Raw genomic sequence first — 17,669 nt, forward strand, 5'->3', positions numbered from 1 at the left:
ACGGACTCGACAATGCCTTGCCGGACGGTGCTTTGTCGAATCGTATCCCGGTGATAATGCGCCGCTCTGCGCTAGTTTCAGTGAAATCTCTGGTGGCTTGCCCAACAGCTCGAATCATCACTCTCCCTGACGACAGCGATTAACGAGTCATCCCTAATGCGAGTGTCTGCTGAAATCCCACATGACAAGTCGGATTTCGAGACATGAGAGCATCTTCTACTTCAGCTCATCTGGCATGATGAGGGACCTGGTCGACAGAAGGGCCGAGGATTGACAAACACGGGTGCATGTCGATCACTCATGCCATGGCCAATGTGTCTGTCTCGAAGGACCAGCGATGCAAACGTGGCTGTCAACCATGGAGACGGTGGCATTTGTAAACCACCCTATGAAACCTGCTCCTGGGACCTTCGTTATTGTCGTCCTCCTCAGGCTTGGTCTGCCTCGTCTGGGTTACCGAATGAGAGAAACCGCCAAGGTTGTTGCTCTTGGAAAACTGCAGGTTGCGAGTCTCGCGCAGACCCAACTTGTGGAAACCACGGCCAAAGTTTGAGGTCAGCCAAAATCTAGAATAGGGCTGAGAGGCTTGTGAAGTCAAAAGGGAGGTCGATTCGATTCCTGGACCTACAAACAAGATGGCGAATTTGAGTGTCTATGAACCCAACCAGCTTGAGCGCAGGAGTTTGACTGTTGGTTTGGGAGCGTCTAGTTGAGCTTCGTGGTGTTGCCATACGGGGGTAGAAGGGTCGAGTATGTACCGGAAGTTTGGACGGGCTGTCTCATCTGATAGACGGGTGATTGATTGATGGGACAGCAAGGCAAGGGTGAAGATATCGCCGTAAGGGGTGTGTGAGACTCGCAAGTTGGGCCAAGGCATGGCGGATAGCTGATTGCCCGAGCCAGCGGCTCAACCGATGGGTCCATCGTCGAGACAAGCCGGGGAGAAGCCGTAATGGAGCCGGAGTGGGTAGTGCTGTCGGGTCATGGGGAGAAGGGGATGTTTCTCCCGCTTTTTGTGCAAGCAATGCTCATGCCACAGCGATCTAACCGCTCCTTTGGCGAGGCTCGGGTTGCACAGAGCAAACGCACGGGTGTGTGGGGGGCGGCCCATGCTGCGCTTTCAGATATATTCGGCGGGTGCTAATGACGGGAGCCGGAGGAAACTATCATGGTCAGCTTGGGATCCATGTGCGGTAGAGTGGTCACCATACCCGCGTTTCTTGAGCACCCTCCTGTTTCGGCATGACTGCTCGAGTGAGGTTTGACTGGCTGTCACCTCATCACCACGTGGAAGGGGAATTTGTTGCTTCTCCACCGGCAGTTATGGAGGCTGAGATGCAGGGGCTCGCCGAACGATGTGCCCTCCATGCATATCAGGTTAAAAGTGTTGGAATTCGCAACAAAGTTCATTGCGCTTTGACGCAAATCGCACCGCTGCTGTACGGAAACCCATTTTCAGTTACACCCAGCCACGGGCCATCTGAAAGAGGCGCCGATCGCCGATGGGAGCGCGCTTGGGTGGTGTTAGTCGAGAGAGAGGTAATGAGGATCCCCGGGAAGAATCCCCCGTCGGGACAAGTCAGGCACATAGGTCCAAGGGTTTGGGGCCGGCGTGAAAAGCACGCGAGGGGTTTCTTGTCGTGGGATTGCTAGAAGCGCCAACTGGCACTCCATCTTCTTTGCTTGTGTGAGCGAGGAGGAGGTTGGGTTGGACAGGCTTGCTGCCACCGCGTGGGCGGCACGACGACAAGGTCGCTGGAGGCTGTTGCTCTGAGTTTGCACCATGTCTCGGCACAGTTGGCTGCCATGCATGATCAGCCAGGCGGTTTGGCGGCGAAGAGAAATTCAGGGGTTGCTATGCGGATATTCTGATGGATGTTTGTTGAAAATTGTGCAAAAATCAAGCTGCCCACGGCCGTAGGAGCGACTCTCGCCATGTTATTCTCTGGTTGATAACCAATTGGGCTATCAGCGGTAGGACGACTGACAAGATACGAGACGGGGAGTCGAGACACTGTCTCGGCGGAAAGACAACTGAATCTCTTGCATCCTCCTTTGCTGGGGAATATTGGGGAGATGGGTCCAAGTTGTGAATGGCTATTGGTACTGAGAGGAGATCTTAGATGGATGGATGTCCAGAGAATGAGATTGCGACTCAGGGGTCGCTCTTGCTATGAACGATAAGAGAGAAGTGCGCACTGTAAAACAGAGCGATATGTTTGCGCCATGTACAGTGTCAATCCGAGTTTTCGGAAAGAGATGCACATCGCACTGTGCAGGTGTTCCTTCTCGCTCACAATCAATTCGACCTCGTGCTTGTCGGCCGATCTCATCAATCGCCAGAACGTTTTTCTGTTTGAGTGCTTTCTTTTTCCGAATTGTTTGCTTTGGCCTGGCCTGGCCCTGTTTCCTTTCTTTTCTTGTCCCTCTGCTTCGTCTGGCCACCTCAGCACACCCACATCAAGCCTTGAAGGGTATCCTTGTCACCGAGACGGCTTGGCCCATCGAGATTGACGCCCTCCCTGGTCGTGCCGGTCACCAGGGCGGCTAGATCTTTTGCGTGCGCTTCCTCCATCCGTGTCCGCGCACGTGTCGGGGAGCAGGAAAAAGTCAAAGGTGACCGACGCTGGGTTGACGCAAGCAGCAAAGATTGACCAAGACTGAAGCCTGCACAGGCATAGTCTCCCTTGCACAACCTACATAGTGCTGTTTCAAGCTGATAGTGGGCAGCAGCTGAATAGATGGCTTTGGCAAGAAATCAGGTACGACACCACGCTGCGAGCGACAAGCGTACGGCGAGAGCCATCCTGAGGTATCCTTCAGGTATCGAGTACCTCGGTGCTGCCACATGGCAGCTCACGAACACCGCGCGGCAGCTGTACCTTTGCACATGCCAACGACATCTTACATGAGGATGGAGACAGTACGTACTCTGCAGGCAAACGAAGGAACCAATTGCTTCGCGGCGCTATCCTCTCGACAAGATGCGCCTCACGTGGCGGCGGAAGATCGCGCATGTGGTGCTGGGTTGTTTAGTCGCTCCGCCCATCGCTCATCAAACAACGGGGTCGAGCCAAGCGAAGGTTCCAGCTGGGGTGCCCTGGGGAAAAAGACTGGGGGTGAGACGGAAGGAGGAACAAAGCTTCACCAAACGAGCCAGTCCGGTACAAGACAAAGGGCATGGGTCCCTAGACAATTCTTGGACCTCGCGGCATGGACCTCCAAGTCCATGCTTTTTGATGGGGCCATGAATGCGCTAGTGGACGACGCACGAGGTGCCCCGGCTCGGTGCAAGCCACACACCCACACGTTTTCCAGTCCCGTTTCTTGGGCTGACGAGCATCTCAGCATTGCACAGCGCACCCCGGAAATCGTCCACGGAGTGCAAACAGACAGTACACACGAACTTCCCAAGGTCTAGGGATCCTAGCTTTGCTCAACCACAAGCTCCAGCAACCCGCAGGCACTGGCCTCGTGGTGGCCCGACAGGATGTTGCCAGTTGCTGGGAACATGGGCTTTGAAGAGTTTTCTCTTCCTGTTGTCATGTCCTTCGATTTGCTGAATCTTGCTTTAAACGTCGCCCATCGTCCCATCCCTAAAGGTGACCGCGTTGGAATGGGCCCTGTCTATTCCTCAGCGGCAACATGTCGGCAACAAGAACGTGCTTCATCTTGACCATCTGTACTGTACCGGGCCTTTTGCGACGACGGTCGAAAGGTGGCATGTGGGTGACGGCATCCCGCGTGGTAGGTAGTTTGGCAGGCCATTAGTGAACTGCCTACTGTATTGCGATGCCTCTAGCTGGGCGGCTATATAGATACTGACGTACAGGCAAGACAAGAATGGCCACGCCCAGAGGGATCGTGTTGCCCTCCTTGCGGTTTCGATGAACAACCACCTTCGAGATTGTCCCATGTCAAGGGAATAACTTCACTCTGCAAGATGTAGGTGACAAGTGGCTCGTAGCTAGCTGGCTTGCTTACTGCAGGTGGTATTGCACAGACATCATTGAGCCTGCTCCTCGGTCCGTTGCATGCAAACAATTGCAGGTTTCCCCTCTTTCGCAGAGGTTCCCATCTGAGCGGCTGGACGAAGGGAATAATAACAGGGTCTGAGCTGCATCTTTTCACTAATGTATCCCACCATGTCCTCCGACCGGAACTGCCATATGTCTCTCAGTGCAGCGTTTCGGAGATTCAGCCTTGGCATTGAGATGGGCATGATGCCAGAACCCGCCCATCGCCACTCTTCCTGGGTCGGGCATCATGTCGTCCGAGGAAGCGACCTTGGCCGGAAGCAGAGGTCAGCTGCGTATCGCACTGTACAGTACCTGAGGCTGGCTGAGGTCAGAGGAGGCCAATACGGCGCTTTGATGGTGCCCTCTTCCGTCTTCTGCCCGGTGGAAGCGCCTCCACGATTTGCATCCAATGCTCTCCGCACCTCCACGTCTTGAAGGCCGTGGCAGAACAAGGTTTTCGGGGGGAGCCAGAGGGGAATGAACAAGGGCTCCACGGGTGGAGGGTGGCTTCACAGACCGTGGGACCGCACGCCCCAGCAGTCCATCAGTCGCTGAAGCTGGCGACACTCCCAAGAATAGCGTGCTGCCGGTCGGGGGTATTGAGTCGTGGCCGGGTACTTTGACACATGGAGCCGTATCCCTGTGGGGGCTACGAGGAAGACAGGTACAAGATACGGGCCGAGTCCCTCGTGGCTGCGTTTCAGGGCTGCATTGGACCGCCGTTCAGGGCACTTGGTCGCCCGTGTGAGCCCTCAGATGCGCCTATCCTTGGACTCGCGCCGAGTCTCGGGTACTGCAAACGGGGGTATTTCAGCTGAAGGTTTCTCGCGCCAGTAGCGGTTGCTTGTCGACCCCAGGTACTTGTGGCTGCGAGTCCACGCGCGCGGACCACGCATTCGAGTGCACCATGACCAGCAGGGACCGCCCCCCCGGGCACGGCATGGGCGGGAACCTGAAGTGATGCTGTACTTGGCCACGCTATCACAGGTACCTCGAGTACTGGGCACAGGGGGTACAGATTGAGCACAGCACAGCACAGCGAGGCACTTCACCTCACCTTACCTGCCGCACTTGCTGGAGAGGAGATGGACGGGGCGCCCAGTTGCTGAGGACAAAGTCCACTGGGTAGTCTAGCTGACCGCGGCCGCCCGCTGCACAGGCCCTAGCTCCCCTGCGGCTTCCACTGGGGTTTTGGTATCGCGCACTGGCAGCCAGCGCAGGTCGTTTGCTGTGCGCTCAAAGGATGGGACATTAACGATACCGCCATGGTCGCTGCCCTCAGGTACCACACGCATGTCTCTCCCAAGTCTCTCTCTCTGTCATTCATCAGTCCCGTCCTGTCCTGTCCTGCCCATCCTCGATCCATCCCATCCCATCCCTCCCCATCTCTTCTCTCTGCGGGTGGCCCAGGACCAAGCAAGACCCCTCCCAACCACTCGCTCACTCGCGCACTCTCCCTCTCTCGAGGTGGCTCTTTTCTCACGTTCTCCCACAAGTCACACCCACACCCATGCTCAAGTCCTTCTCCTCCTCCCCTTCCTCGCCCGCCTCCGTCACCTTCACTAGGGTCCGTCTCGTGTGCAATTTTCCTTTTCCTGTCCTCACAATCCGCCATTACTACCACGCATCCTTTCGCCGGCTGCTGTCACCATCATCGTATTTCGACCCTGTCTTGGGGCTCTTGCGCTGATACGCCTGGCTCTCATCTTAAATCGCCGCCCTGTCGCGCTCCTCTCCCCGAATACCAGTTCTCAGCTCGACAATCGCCTCGCTGCACCACCGCTACCTACTCGCCTCCTCCGTACGGCCTCGGTCTCGCCGTGGCTGCGACGAACCGATCCCTCCATTTTATTTAGGAGACAACCCTTGGCTTTTCTGGCGACCGGATTGACCCTGTCCTCCACGCGACCCGTCTGAGTATCGCCCTGCCGTATTCATTCCAAGCTGGCGTTGGCCTTGTTATTCCCGTCCTCAATCTCGGCCAGCCATGGATGCCCATAGCCAGCAACGCCCACCGGCTCCCAAGTCAGCTGGACTCACCAACATCCTTAACAGCGAGCACGCATCAGCTTCCGCTCCTAACGGCCCTCCGCATATGCGAGATTCGGGCTTCTACTCGAATGCAGACGCCTCCAGTAAGCGTACGCTGCTCGTCGTTGTTTGCGCCAATGGCCCAGCTCCTTTACTGACCCGACTCGTCTAGACACATCTGCAGCCTCCTTCAACGTCAACGGCCTGAGCCCAAGCGGCTCTGGCTATCAATCGTCATCGCAAGACAAAACCCCGTCGCCGATCGCCTCCAACATGGTTCCTCATGCGCTCGTATCGCCCTCGACGACCAACATGAGCGTTGCTGCCATGGTATCCCCCAGCACACCTGGCAACCTCGATCCGCGTCGGGACCGGCCCACCTCGATCGAGTCCAACGGAACTGGCCCTGTGATGGGCGAGACGCTGGCTCCGGGAATGAGTGGTCTGCGGCGGGAGAGTGTGGATAGCCGCATTAACCAAGGCTTCAGTGACATGCGACTTGGCGGTTCGCCCTATACATCCAACAACCCTTCGACTACATCCATCCAGAATACCCTTCACACGCAGCGGAACCCGCATCACCTTTCCGTTCATCGCATCTCAAACGGTTACCAGCCCAGCGCAGAGCGAAACCCCGAGCCCAAGACGATCAAGACTGCACCCGCGATTACTGGTCCCGCGACAGGGCACATCGCCCGAGCGGCAGAGCCTACCAAAGGTCAAGCCTGGGCTTTCCCAGAGGAAGAAATCCAACGTGTCGGCGCTCCCCAGTACAATGATTCAAGGCGTAGCAGCATCACCGAGTCGGTCGCCAGCAGCCAATTCACGACCGAGTCGCGCCTACCGCCCGGCCAGCGACGATTGAATGAGGGCGAGTTCTCACGCATGTCCAACGCCTCGGATTTCCTGCCAGTCCACCACCACTCGATGCAGCACAAGCAACTGAGCGATCTCCAAGCAGAGGAAGGCAATGGACCCACCGGCTCCCAGCCCTACAGCAGAACCCCTGAGCTCAGGGTCAGCCACAAGCTGGCAGAACGAAAGAGGAGGACGGAAATGAAGGAGCTGTTCGATCAGCTCCGGGATCTAATGCCACAGGAGCGCGGCTCCAAAGCATCCAAGTGGGAAATCTTGACAAAGGGTGAGTATCTTGTCTGCTAGCTTTCAGGGAAGGCGTGCTAATACCGAGACAGCCATCGCCGAACACCAGAGACTCAACGATCACAACCGACTTTTGCAGTCGCACTACAATACAGCAATGGCAGACAACGAGATTCTACGCCGAGAGCTCAACGCTCTGCGCATGGAGGGAGTGCAGCTACGGGGAGATATCAACTCATCCTCGGGTCACCCTCCTCCACCTCCGCCGGCGGCACCTCACTCTGGACCATACCCTTCTGACCCCTACGCCAGTTCGACACGGCCGGAGCTGCCGCCTATCCGTTCACTCAACAACGGACCAGACTCGATGACGGGCGTTCAGTACGATACCCCCCGTGTCAACGGTTACCGCCAGGAGAGGTACTGAGCCAAGTGACTGCACTGCACTTGGCTGATGAACCACTCATGTCGACACACGATGTGAACCATTTTATTTTGTCAGCCACTTAACGAATGAATGACGGTGAAAAAGTTATGATACTTGGGCACCAGATACCCACGCGAGATGCGGCACAGGGATCCATCGCTGGACTCGGTCACAACCGCCGCCGCCATCGTCACCGGCGCCCGGAGCCTCGAGCTCACTGTGCTATTAGATTTCTCCTTATTTTGTCTGCTCTCTGGCTGGCACTGCTCTAGGCCAGTGTCTCACGGCAAACGGACTGTTGACTTTACCTTTTTGTGTGTCATTTTGTCGATGCCCTGTCCAGTCATTTTTAGTCTTATTTCTACATCTACCACCTCGACAACAGACGAGGTTGTTGGGAGTTTTATTTGTTGCTCATTCGGGATAGGGAGGCCATTAATCGCGTACGGGTACAATGGGGTTGGCCGGAAGGGAAATGTTCGGACATCTGGTTAAGAAGTGTGACGGTCGGGAGGTGAGATCGGGGTGGCGCGGGGGTGTTGCAGGGCGTATATACCCATTTTAAAGAAGGTAAGGAAAGGAAGGTCATGGATGTTTAAAGGGGACCGAGTAGTCGGTCCAAGCTGGTTTGAATGGGGATGGGATGGGATGGGATGATTGGGGATGACTGGGAAAGGGGCTTGCTGTGCGGCGTCGGTGTCTCTGCCTCGGAAAGGGATTAATCCGCAGGAGACGAGAATTCAATAAGACGTGATTAAGAGTTACAGTACTCCAGAAGGCTCCGTTCTTTTCTTGTGGTGGTGGATCGTGAGACGAAAGCAAAGGCGAGACGTCGCATGTCGTGATGACGTATGTATTTATAGGTATTCCACCAGGAAGGATCCGATAAGATTTGTAGGTAGCGCATCGTGAAAGGATTTGACAGCTCACAATTGACACGGCGCTAATGCCAACTTACACAACGGATGTCTCCAGACTGCTCCGGGGGAGCGAGAATGCACATTCGGGTCGGGGTGGGCGACGGCGGAGTTGCGGAGTTGCGGAGTTTTCGGACGGAGGTTTTTCGTCCGATTCGGCCGGAGACATGATGGGTTCGGGGCAACATTGGGGCCGGCCCGTGTGCTTACTGCTTGCATCAAAGTCCGCCAACTTGGCTCCTTCTTATTGAAGCAGGTCCCGCATGCTCCGACGCCGTTGAGAACTCCGACTCTTGGACACTCTTGGTTGGAAGAGAACCTGGTCACAGTCACCGCCCTACTACTGCACATAAGAGGCGCTGCTCTCTTTGAACAAGAAGAAAAAAGATGGACTCTTTCAGTCCGCTCGCGATGCGGAAGATGGACCGCGCTGCAGCATCGAGACAAAAGAGCTGCAACGCCTGCGTTAGAGGAAAGCGCAAGTGCGACAAGAAGATTCCGCGGTGCACACGCTGCGCGGCCAAGGGCTTGGACTGCGTTTATCAGAGGTTGCCACCGGGGGCGAGCTTTCACGACGAGGATATCGGCGGGGCGACAGCAGCCAGCAACCTGTCAAACGAGGTGCCCGACTTTGATATGGGCTTTGATATCAACAACAACCTAGGAGCATCAAGTGCGAGCGCAAGCACGGCGACGACGACGCCCGAGAGCCTGGGCACAAACGTTTCTTCTATCCAGCTCGACTCTCCCCTCGACTTTTCCATCATCGACCACCTCATGGCCAACGACTCAACGGCTGGGTCCGAGCTGTGGAACCTCGGCGACTATGGCAGCAGCAAGATGGATATTCCACCGGTGCCGGCGCCCCTCGTGTTGAGAGACATGTCGCTTCTGGAGCAGGCGCAACACTGCATGACAGACTTTAACCCCCTCGACGTGCACGATAAGCGCACCCGGATAGGCTTTGTCGTGGACGCAGTGAGCCATCTATACCAAGACTTTGCTCGTACGCGCACGCTGCCGTTTATTCACCCACGGCTCTACGGCTCAAGCCTCCCGCGGACCATGATAGCGGCCTTTTCAGCAGCGTCAGCATACGCAGCACGCACGCCCGAGAACAAGGCGTGGGTGTACAAGCTCGTGACGGACGTGGCCAAGGACATCCACCTTGAGGGCGAGCGGGCGTCGACACCCCTGGAGAAGCTGGCGCGCGTGCAGGCTCTGGTGGTGCTCGACTCGATCCGCATGTTTGACGGCGACATTACGCTGCGGGCGGCGAGCGAGCGAGAGGCGCCGCAGTGCCTGGCGTGGTTGGGCGCGCTGGAGGAGCTGAGGGCTGAGCTCGAGGGCAAGGACGATTCGATTTCTTCCTATTCTAGGGAAAAGCCGCCGTCGTCGTGGGAGGTGAGTACAGTAAATGCATGTGGCGTGAAGCCTGCTTGCTGACGTTGACGATGCAGGGCTGGATGCTCCTCGAAAGCATACGCCGAAGCCTGATGATGGGCTATTCCTACTTGTGCGTGACATATATCTTGAAGTCTCAAGAACGTAAGTGATTAGATCACGACACCCTTCATCCAGTCTGCATCTAACACCTCTGCAGCACCATACACAATTTTCGAGTCCCCCTTTGCCTTTACAGCGTCCAAGTACCTCTGGGAGGCCGACTCGTCCATGAACTTTTTCCGGGCGTGGCAGACCAAGCCGCAGTTCCGCGTGGCAAACATGGACTTTAGAGACGTGTGGCTGCATGCGCAGCCCGGGGACGTGGACGACTTTACGAGGCTGATGCTGACTGCGTGAGTTTTGCCAAGAAGCGTTTTTTGAGGAGTGTGTGTATGATTCTGACCGTGATGCAGGCAAATGGGACCCGACGCCATAGATAACTTTATGCATGGGAACATTTCAAACATTCCTGTGGCCGTTTGAGCATGAGTTTGATCTGGGTTTAGGTTTAAGGAGTTGGGAGGGACTAAATTGGTTCGAGAGACCTGGAGTTGACGGGATATATGATTTTAGTAACGACTGTATAGAGAGCCTCATGATGGACGAGGTCCAAGGGATATTATTGACACAATCTGGCTTTAATAGATTCGAGTATTTAACTGCGGACCTGTTCAATAAGAATTGCACCTGCATGATGCAAACTATCACGGAGTTGACAACATTTTCTTCATGGATCATGTGAGAACCTTGATCCTCTCGGTCAGGTTTGTTGAGGCAGAAGAACTTGGGTGCCCAAAGTTTATAGGAGTTGAAGTAAAAGCAAAATAAACAATAAAATATGGAATCTATTTATCCCTCCCTCTTCTTCCCTTCTCTCTTACTCTTTCTTCCACTTTCATACAACTTCCCGCATCTATCATCTACTCATCATCACCAAAGACACTCATCATCAACCACACAAACATATCAACCATAATCAGAAACATTCACAATGGACAAAACAGACTCCAAGGAAACTGTTTTCTCATTTCCCCGGTTCCAATACACCAATCCCCAAGACACATCGCAAATGCCGGACCAATTTGCCAATAAGCCACGGCCAGACAAAGACCAGTCGATACCTCGCATCCCCGTCGTCTGCCCCAAATTCCCTCTTCGCTGCAGGGTCCTGACACAGCTAGGCAGCATAGCCAGCTTGGCTATCGTGAGCCTAAGGGCTCTGCTGGTGCTTGGATGGCTCCTGGACCTCGACATCATCCCCTGGATGGGTCCCCTCCGACACGTTGTTGTTTTCGACAAAATCATAGTCGGAACCCTTCTTGGTGTATGGTACATGCGGTTCCTCTCTCAAATGTGGGAAGCCGATCTTCTTGTTGCCAAGATAGAAGCGGCAGCTCGGGGAGATGCTCGTGCAAAGGCAGACATTGAGGCTCTTGAGAAGAAGCGGGACTGGGACATGCTGCTGAAGCATAGGCCGTATAATCTATCATGGATTTTTGGTTCTAGCAAAGGAACTAAGGACCTCTAGATCATCATTCTCTTGTTGGGCTTTTGACGAATCACTCGTCTTGTTTGGTATCGAAATGGACATCAGCGTTACGACAAGGGCAACAGGTCAAAGTATCATGCAATCAAAACGCTCAGTTCACTCTATCCATGCATCCTCGCCTCTTAAGCATCCGTGTCTGCGACCCTCCAGACAAGCTTCTCACCACTGACCTCCTTATTTCTCAAAATGTCGACCGCCTTCTGAGCTCTCTCGACAGCCGTCGCACCCTCGACAACGCGGTACCTGTTTGGAGACACTACACCGTCCCTCAGCAGTGCAGGGATAATCTCGGGCTGCATCTTTTCCTTGAAAAACTCATTCTGTTACTGTTAGTCTCGCATTCTCACTATATCATGTTATGTGAGGGTTGGCTTACAGAAAGGTAGAAATGAGTGCGCACTCCACGCACATTGACACCCTCAGCCCATTCTCCGACGAGAACCTTGGATGCGTCCATCTCATACTCGGGCTCCTCTTCCACGGTGGCGTCCTTGAGGATGACGGGGAGCATTACGGCCACGATGCTGCCTCGCTGCGCAATCTTGGTCAGGGGCTTGAGGGTACCGTCGAGGGAGCCGATGCAGTCCAGAATATAGGGCAGCTTTGGCTCGGAGCGGTCTCCAGCGTACTTGATAATCTGGTCCAAGACATCGTCCTTGCGGTAGTCGAAGCACTGGGTTGCGCCAATCCCGCGGAGGTACTCATGATGCTTTCCGCTTGCGACGGCGAGGATGTTCTTGTAACCCCAATGGTGAAAGACTTGGACGGCAAAGATGCCCACGCTGCTAGCAGCCCCCCAGATTAGGATGGGCTCATCGGCCTTCTTGGGTGTGTAACCCTCCGGGATAGGCCAAGGCAGCTCGAGGCTGAGGTCCGCAGTCGCCGAATGGAACACAGTGACGAGGTTGACGGGTACCGTCACAGCCTCCTCAAAGGATAGATCCCCTGGAATCTTGGAGGCCAGGTACGCGGGGATGGTGATGTACTCCTGGTGGTTGGACTCCTTGCCGCCGTGGAAAGCAAAAGCACTCACTCGGTCCCCGGCCTTTAACCCCTTGAGGTCTCCTCCTTCACCAACGGCGACAACAATGCCTGCAGCGCCGCCATTACCCATGAGGGCTGGATATTCAGAAATGAGGAGGCCACCATCTGTACGGTGGAGGTCAAGGGGTGTGGAGGCTGTCCAGTGAACACGGACGAGTACTTCACCGGGTGCTGGAGGGTAGACGGGGACGGTGAGGGAGCTGAGAGGTGTTCGCTTTGCCGGAAGGACAACAGCTTGTTGAGTTGATGGGATAGAAAGAGAAGACATGGCGTTTGTAAGGGGGAATCAAGTTTTGGTATGATGTGTGTAAGGCAGTTAACCTTGAAGACTGGCTCTGTATTATCATTGCAACGTCTACTAGGAAAAGTCATTCCCTTAAATACTCTCGACTCATCAGTGCGATCAACTATGAATCTACTATAACGAGCGTTCGTGTATGTGTCGCGAGGTGACGTGAGGGGCCAGGATTTGTCATGACCAAACTCCGTGGAACTCCTGCAAAGCCGAAAGAGGCAACTGAACCTTGACGTTTTTAATGGGGCAAAGGCGAGGCATGTTGGTTCAAGTCGGTCGGATCCTGCACATTTTTGAAAGCTGTAGTTGGATTTGGGAGCCACTGCTTATGTCAAAGGGCGTCGGGTAGTTCCAGATGAGGCTGATGCTGATGTAATTTTGCTTTCTTGATGGAGAGTTGAAACTGGTGAAATGAGCCCTCGCATTTGCCACCACGTCATATAGCATGCGCATTTTCGTAGATATGTAACCAGAGATGAATAATAAGTAAAAGAAGGTATCATTAGACGTTCGACTTGTTGGCTTCCATAAAACTTGATCCATCCTTTCGCTTGCAGTTTCCTCCCAGATAACCCAGCAGATAGCCGACAAACATATTCCAATTCCAGCACACAAAACAGAAACAACGCCATCCAAATACAGGTATCTCTCTTCCCATTTTCCCCCTTGACTCCTAGAACAATTCAAACAGTCGTCGAGCCCATCAGAGCCGTGCGAGGCGCAGGCCCGACGTCGACGTGGTTAGGCGTGGGCCTCCCCTCCATGGCGTCGCTCCTCGCGGTGGGCGGGCGGCCGAGGTCTGCCACCGCGTCGCGGACGCGCTGTCGCATGCCCCGGCGCTGCTTCTGGACGGGGTCATTTGGCAGCCCATTCTTGGCCAAGGTCTCGGTGATGGCTTCGACCTTTGCTGGCGGTGTCGGCTGTGCGTCCTTGGAGGTGGAGACGACGGTCGAGCCCGAGAGGGTGGAGGCGGCGTCGGAGCTTGTGGAGGGACGATGATCCATGGTTTCTTGTGGGTGATGACTTGCGCAATGAACAATGATCGAGGGTCACTTGCGATGTTGATGATGGAGGATTCAAATCTTGTGTGCGTGATATTAATCAATGTCGTTGTCGAGGGAAACACGGGGGGTGGGAAGGTGGCGCCGCCCTTTTTGTATGCCCGTCCTCTCGGGAAGGAGGTAGAGGTACCTACCTACCGTACCTCCCTCCTGCACTTTAGAGAGCAAGGGTCTAGAGTGTTTTGACCAAGTTAGTACCCCGCGCTGGCTGAGGTGCTCATAGCGCAATCCCACCACATCTTCAGCCCTGCGTGAAATGACCTGATATTCATCTCTATCACTCTTTGTGTGTAACCATCTTGACGGCTTCTACAGGCCAAGAGGCCAAGACGGGTATCGCATGTTGTTCAGGGACGCATCCATCTTGGCGATTGCCAACGCCAGTACACGCTGTGTGTTGTTGACACTGTCCCTGGCTCTAACTGATAATGCACCCATGCACCAGTGAAGCCATTGATAACCAGCCGCACTCGATGCAACCCTCCCCAACCGAACTGGAAAGGAACCCAACTGCTGCACCCAATTACTACCCAGATAGGGAGTAGCCAGGATAACCGAATATGATTCGCAAAAACTTCCAGTGGACCGACTAAGCTAAGGATTTAAGCCTATTCACGTTTCGCTCACCGGCGCTACCAGTGCCATGGTACAAAACGACGATCAGCAGCTTGCTCTCAAGGATACATAAACTTGTTCATTAGTTGGGCTATAAAATACATCATCTTGGCCAACGCTTTCCAGCAACAACTCGAGGACCGGCTATCATCAAGATCCCCAGCCCAGCACCATGATTCGCCCTATAATATAGCAGTGATAGACCCAGACGCCGAAACTCCCAGCCATACCTCCAAGCCCAATCCAATTCGAACACACGGTATATCGTCGTGCGGGTGCCCAATAAGATTACACAGGCCGTGAAACAAGACAAACGAGAAATGCTGATTACCTTAGTGTGCTGCTCCGCCCTTGACGAACCGTTCAGAAACCTCTACCCGCTTGTTTCCGAGGTCAACAATCTTAGCCACCAGCTTGTTCGCATTGTCCATCTCGACAATGTCATCGGCGCCTCCGAGGCTCACTCCATTGACCATGATGTTGGGAACGGTCCTTCGTCCGGTAGTCTCGAGCAGCTGGTCTTGCAGAGCTTGACCCTGAGGGTGCTCGTCAAGCTCAACCACGTACGGCTCAGGTGTGATGGCGTATTTCTCGAGCAAAAGGCCCTTGGCTCTCTTCGAGTAGGGGCAGTAAGACTTGGAAAAGATGATCACTGGGTGGCAGTTAGTCAAGCCCAAGCCGTTATTATATCCAATATCCACTTACCAGGCGACTTCTTGAGGATAGAGTCGAGCTCATCTCGCGCCTCAAGCTGCTCCTTGGTCTTGGTCTCAGCCTGGGGCTGCTTCTCCTTGGAAGCACCAACAACATCTTTGCCCCCGCTGGCAGGTTTGGCGACCTTGTCCTTGTCCTGGCCCTCTGCTGAGCTTCCAACACCGACAACGTTACGCGGGGGATCGGGTCGCAGTCCACCCTTCTCGTTGGCCTTGTCCTTGGCCTCCAGCTCGGCTGCCTTTAGGCGCTCCTGCATCTGGACGGCCATCTCCTTGTCGTCCTCGTCAACATCGCCATCCCCATCCTTATCAGCGGGTATGTGCCCGGCCTTTTGTCCCGTTTGAGAGTCTACCACGGCCTGCCCAGGCCGCGAGTCCCTGCCCATCGCATGCTGCGTCTTCTTGATAAACTCCTGGTTGCCGTATGCCTCGGCATCGCGGTGCGAGTCGAAGCCAGAGGTGTAGAAGAGGATAAAGATGAAGGTCCCCAGGGTCGCCAGGATCAGCAGGCGCACTCGGCGTGGAGAAGGCATGATGGGAAGTGGGAGGGCGATGGCGAGACCAGGGTGGATGCGCTAGGGAGCTTTGGTGGGTGGTTTTCGGGGCGTCGCGTGAGGCCGTGCAAGATCAATTCGGCATTCGAGCCGTCAAGGAGCGTTGGGAGAGAGCGAAGGGAAGGTTGAAAGCGCGACAAGGAGTAGGTCGGCTAGTTCATCAGAGTCTGGTAGAAGAAGGCGACGTGGACGTGAGGGAGAGGGAGAGAGAGAGGGATACGAGGGACAGGCTAGAAAGGGAGACGTGATCATAGCTCCCCCAGACCGTGTCCAACCCGACGGGTTTAATTGGGGCCTTGGGCCAATCATGGCGCGTCGTTGATTTGGACTGTGCGCACAGTGACATGAACTGTGCAACCTAGCTTGAAGCTCTCGAGAGACACTGAATGATTAATATAAAGAAACTTGTATGTTGTAATTAGATAGATATCGATAGAAAGGGTATTGACAAAGTAAATGCTCCAGTTGCGCCCAAATATCAGCCCGATTAACCTCCACTGACCCGACCCGTTCCTCAGTCCGTCAACCATTTTGCTCCTCCAACAGTTCCTACTTCCCAGTCAATAATAGCCTTGCGTATTCCGGGAATAGATCACTTACTAGTCATTTCTCACAATGTCACACTCTCTTCCACAAAGCGACCTTGCACTCTTTCAATGTCATCGACATCGGGCACATTCGAGCCCCTTGCCCGAGCACTCTCACTAGGCGCTTGAGCAGGCTCAAACAAGACATGAGGCGCCCCGTGAGAAGAACGAGATCTCAAGTGTTGGTGAACATGCGTGTGTCGAGCATGTAGGCTCCGGTGGTTGTGGTTGTGCATGGCTGGTGCAGCCTGAAGCCCGAGGGCCCAGAAGAAAAAGGCAAGGAAGATGGAGAGTCTGAGAGAAAACATCTTGTCTGGGATATTGCTCGAGAGTATATTGAGGATTGTAGTGGCTTGTTTGGATTGATGCCGCTTCTGTGCTTGTCGGTGACTCCGAAGCTGAAATGGGACTTGATGCTTTATATGCCTTCAGCCTCCAGCCGCTCCCTTTCCTGCATCAGGACCATGACGACAGATAGGTCGTTCGCATTGAGCCCATAGTCACTCCCTGCTTTCTGCAATCAGCCTTTGGGATGTCGCTCGTGACCCTCCAGTACAGGAATTCGAAGGGTCCTGAGCCGCGCCGAGGCATCATTGTCTCTCCCTCTGCTCTCGACAGAGGCACTATCTTTACCCAAACCAGCCCCTGCGGCCAATGCACCAGCAAACAAGGCGGATCAGGTGGCCCGAGAGCGCCCTGGTCCCGGGGGGATGGCATGTAAAGTCAAACTATTGACGTTTGGCGATGTCTTATCCTGATGTCACCCGTATGCCTGGTCGTTGAAAACGTCCTCAACGTCGGGCGACCCTCATTCAAAGGGAAGGCTGGCGGTTGTGAAACATTCCCAATATTCGCAGTCTACCGCTACCCTAGGCTCTCTATCACACGATAGTGGATGTATAGGATCATGATTCGAATCGAGCATTGGGACAATCTTCCCTTTGCGAGAAATTATTGAGCTTCTTCTCCCTCTCAAGATGACTTACAAGGCAGCTGTCCTTACTCAGCATAGCCGACTGTGGAGCCAATCAAAAGTTGCCAAAGTGCTCTATGCGACCTCCACGGTGGCAGTTTGAAGTTGCCAAGTTGCAAATCAGCAAATCCACCAGTACAATTCTAGCGACTTCGATTTATGGGCGAAAATAAGTGTCCTCTTTGAAGCGATTGACTCATAATCATCAACTTCTTTTTATTATTTAAAATATATTTTCTCGAATAGATACCCATCTCCAACCTTTAATTCTGCACCTTCAACGACGGGCCGATTTTACCAAAGCCAAATACGCCATTTGCCGCCCTCCAATCTCTCC

At 54.4% G+C, this 17,669-nt stretch overlaps 6 protein-coding genes across 6 annotated transcripts; 3 read left to right on the top strand and 3 right to left on the bottom strand.

Annotated features, from left to right (window-relative positions):
- Window positions 1-6,006: 6,006 nt before the first annotated feature.
- LRP88_08044 (uncharacterized protein) lies at window positions 6,007-7,578 on the top strand (the record flags this gene model as incomplete). Its single annotated transcript, XM_083244555.1, has 3 exons — window positions 6,007-6,154; window positions 6,235-7,191; window positions 7,244-7,578. 3 exons carry the CDS (start codon window positions 6,007-6,009, stop codon window positions 7,576-7,578), a joined length of 1,440 nt encoding a protein of 479 aa, XP_083099049.1.
- Window positions 7,579-8,915: 1,337 nt separating this feature from the next.
- Window positions 8,916-10,424, top strand: LRP88_08045 (Zn(II)2Cys6 transcription factor domain-containing protein; the record flags this gene model as incomplete). Its single annotated transcript, XM_083244556.1, has 4 exons — window positions 8,916-9,899; window positions 9,956-10,043; window positions 10,099-10,294; window positions 10,355-10,424. 4 exons carry the CDS (start codon window positions 8,916-8,918, stop codon window positions 10,422-10,424), a joined length of 1,338 nt encoding a protein of 445 aa, XP_083099050.1.
- Window positions 10,425-10,932: 508 nt separating this feature from the next.
- Window positions 10,933-11,469, top strand: LRP88_08046 (uncharacterized protein; the record flags this gene model as incomplete). The annotated part of the gene is made up of 1 exon (XM_083244557.1): window positions 10,933-11,469. The coding sequence occupies one exon, from the start codon at window positions 10,933-10,935 to the stop codon at window positions 11,467-11,469; it is 537 nt and encodes a 178-aa protein (XP_083099051.1).
- A 143-nt stretch (window positions 11,470-11,612) lies between these two features.
- Window positions 11,613-12,802, bottom strand: LRP88_08047 (chaperonin 10-like protein; the record flags this gene model as incomplete). The annotated part of the gene is made up of 2 exons (XM_083244558.1): window positions 11,613-11,810; window positions 11,867-12,802. 2 exons carry the CDS (start codon window positions 12,800-12,802, stop codon window positions 11,613-11,615), a joined length of 1,134 nt encoding a protein of 377 aa, XP_083099052.1.
- A 710-nt stretch (window positions 12,803-13,512) lies between these two features.
- On the bottom strand, window positions 13,513-13,833 carry LRP88_08048 (uncharacterized protein; the record flags this gene model as incomplete). Its single annotated transcript, XM_083244559.1, has 1 exon — window positions 13,513-13,833. The coding sequence occupies one exon, from the start codon at window positions 13,831-13,833 to the stop codon at window positions 13,513-13,515; it is 321 nt and encodes a 106-aa protein (XP_083099053.1).
- A 1,004-nt stretch (window positions 13,834-14,837) lies between these two features.
- Window positions 14,838-15,751, bottom strand: LRP88_08049 (thioredoxin-like protein; the record flags this gene model as incomplete). The annotated part of the gene is made up of 2 exons (XM_083244560.1): window positions 14,838-15,157; window positions 15,211-15,751. 2 exons carry the CDS (start codon window positions 15,749-15,751, stop codon window positions 14,838-14,840), a joined length of 861 nt encoding a protein of 286 aa, XP_083099054.1.
- Window positions 15,752-17,669: the final 1,918 nt, after the last annotated feature.

This window comes from Fusarium phalaenopsidis (genome assembly GCF_050370095.1).
Source record: "Fusarium phalaenopsidis strain FUZ10S chromosome Unknown contig_32302, whole genome shotgun sequence".
NCBI lineage: Eukaryota > Fungi > Ascomycota > Sordariomycetes > Hypocreales > Nectriaceae > Fusarium > Fusarium phalaenopsidis.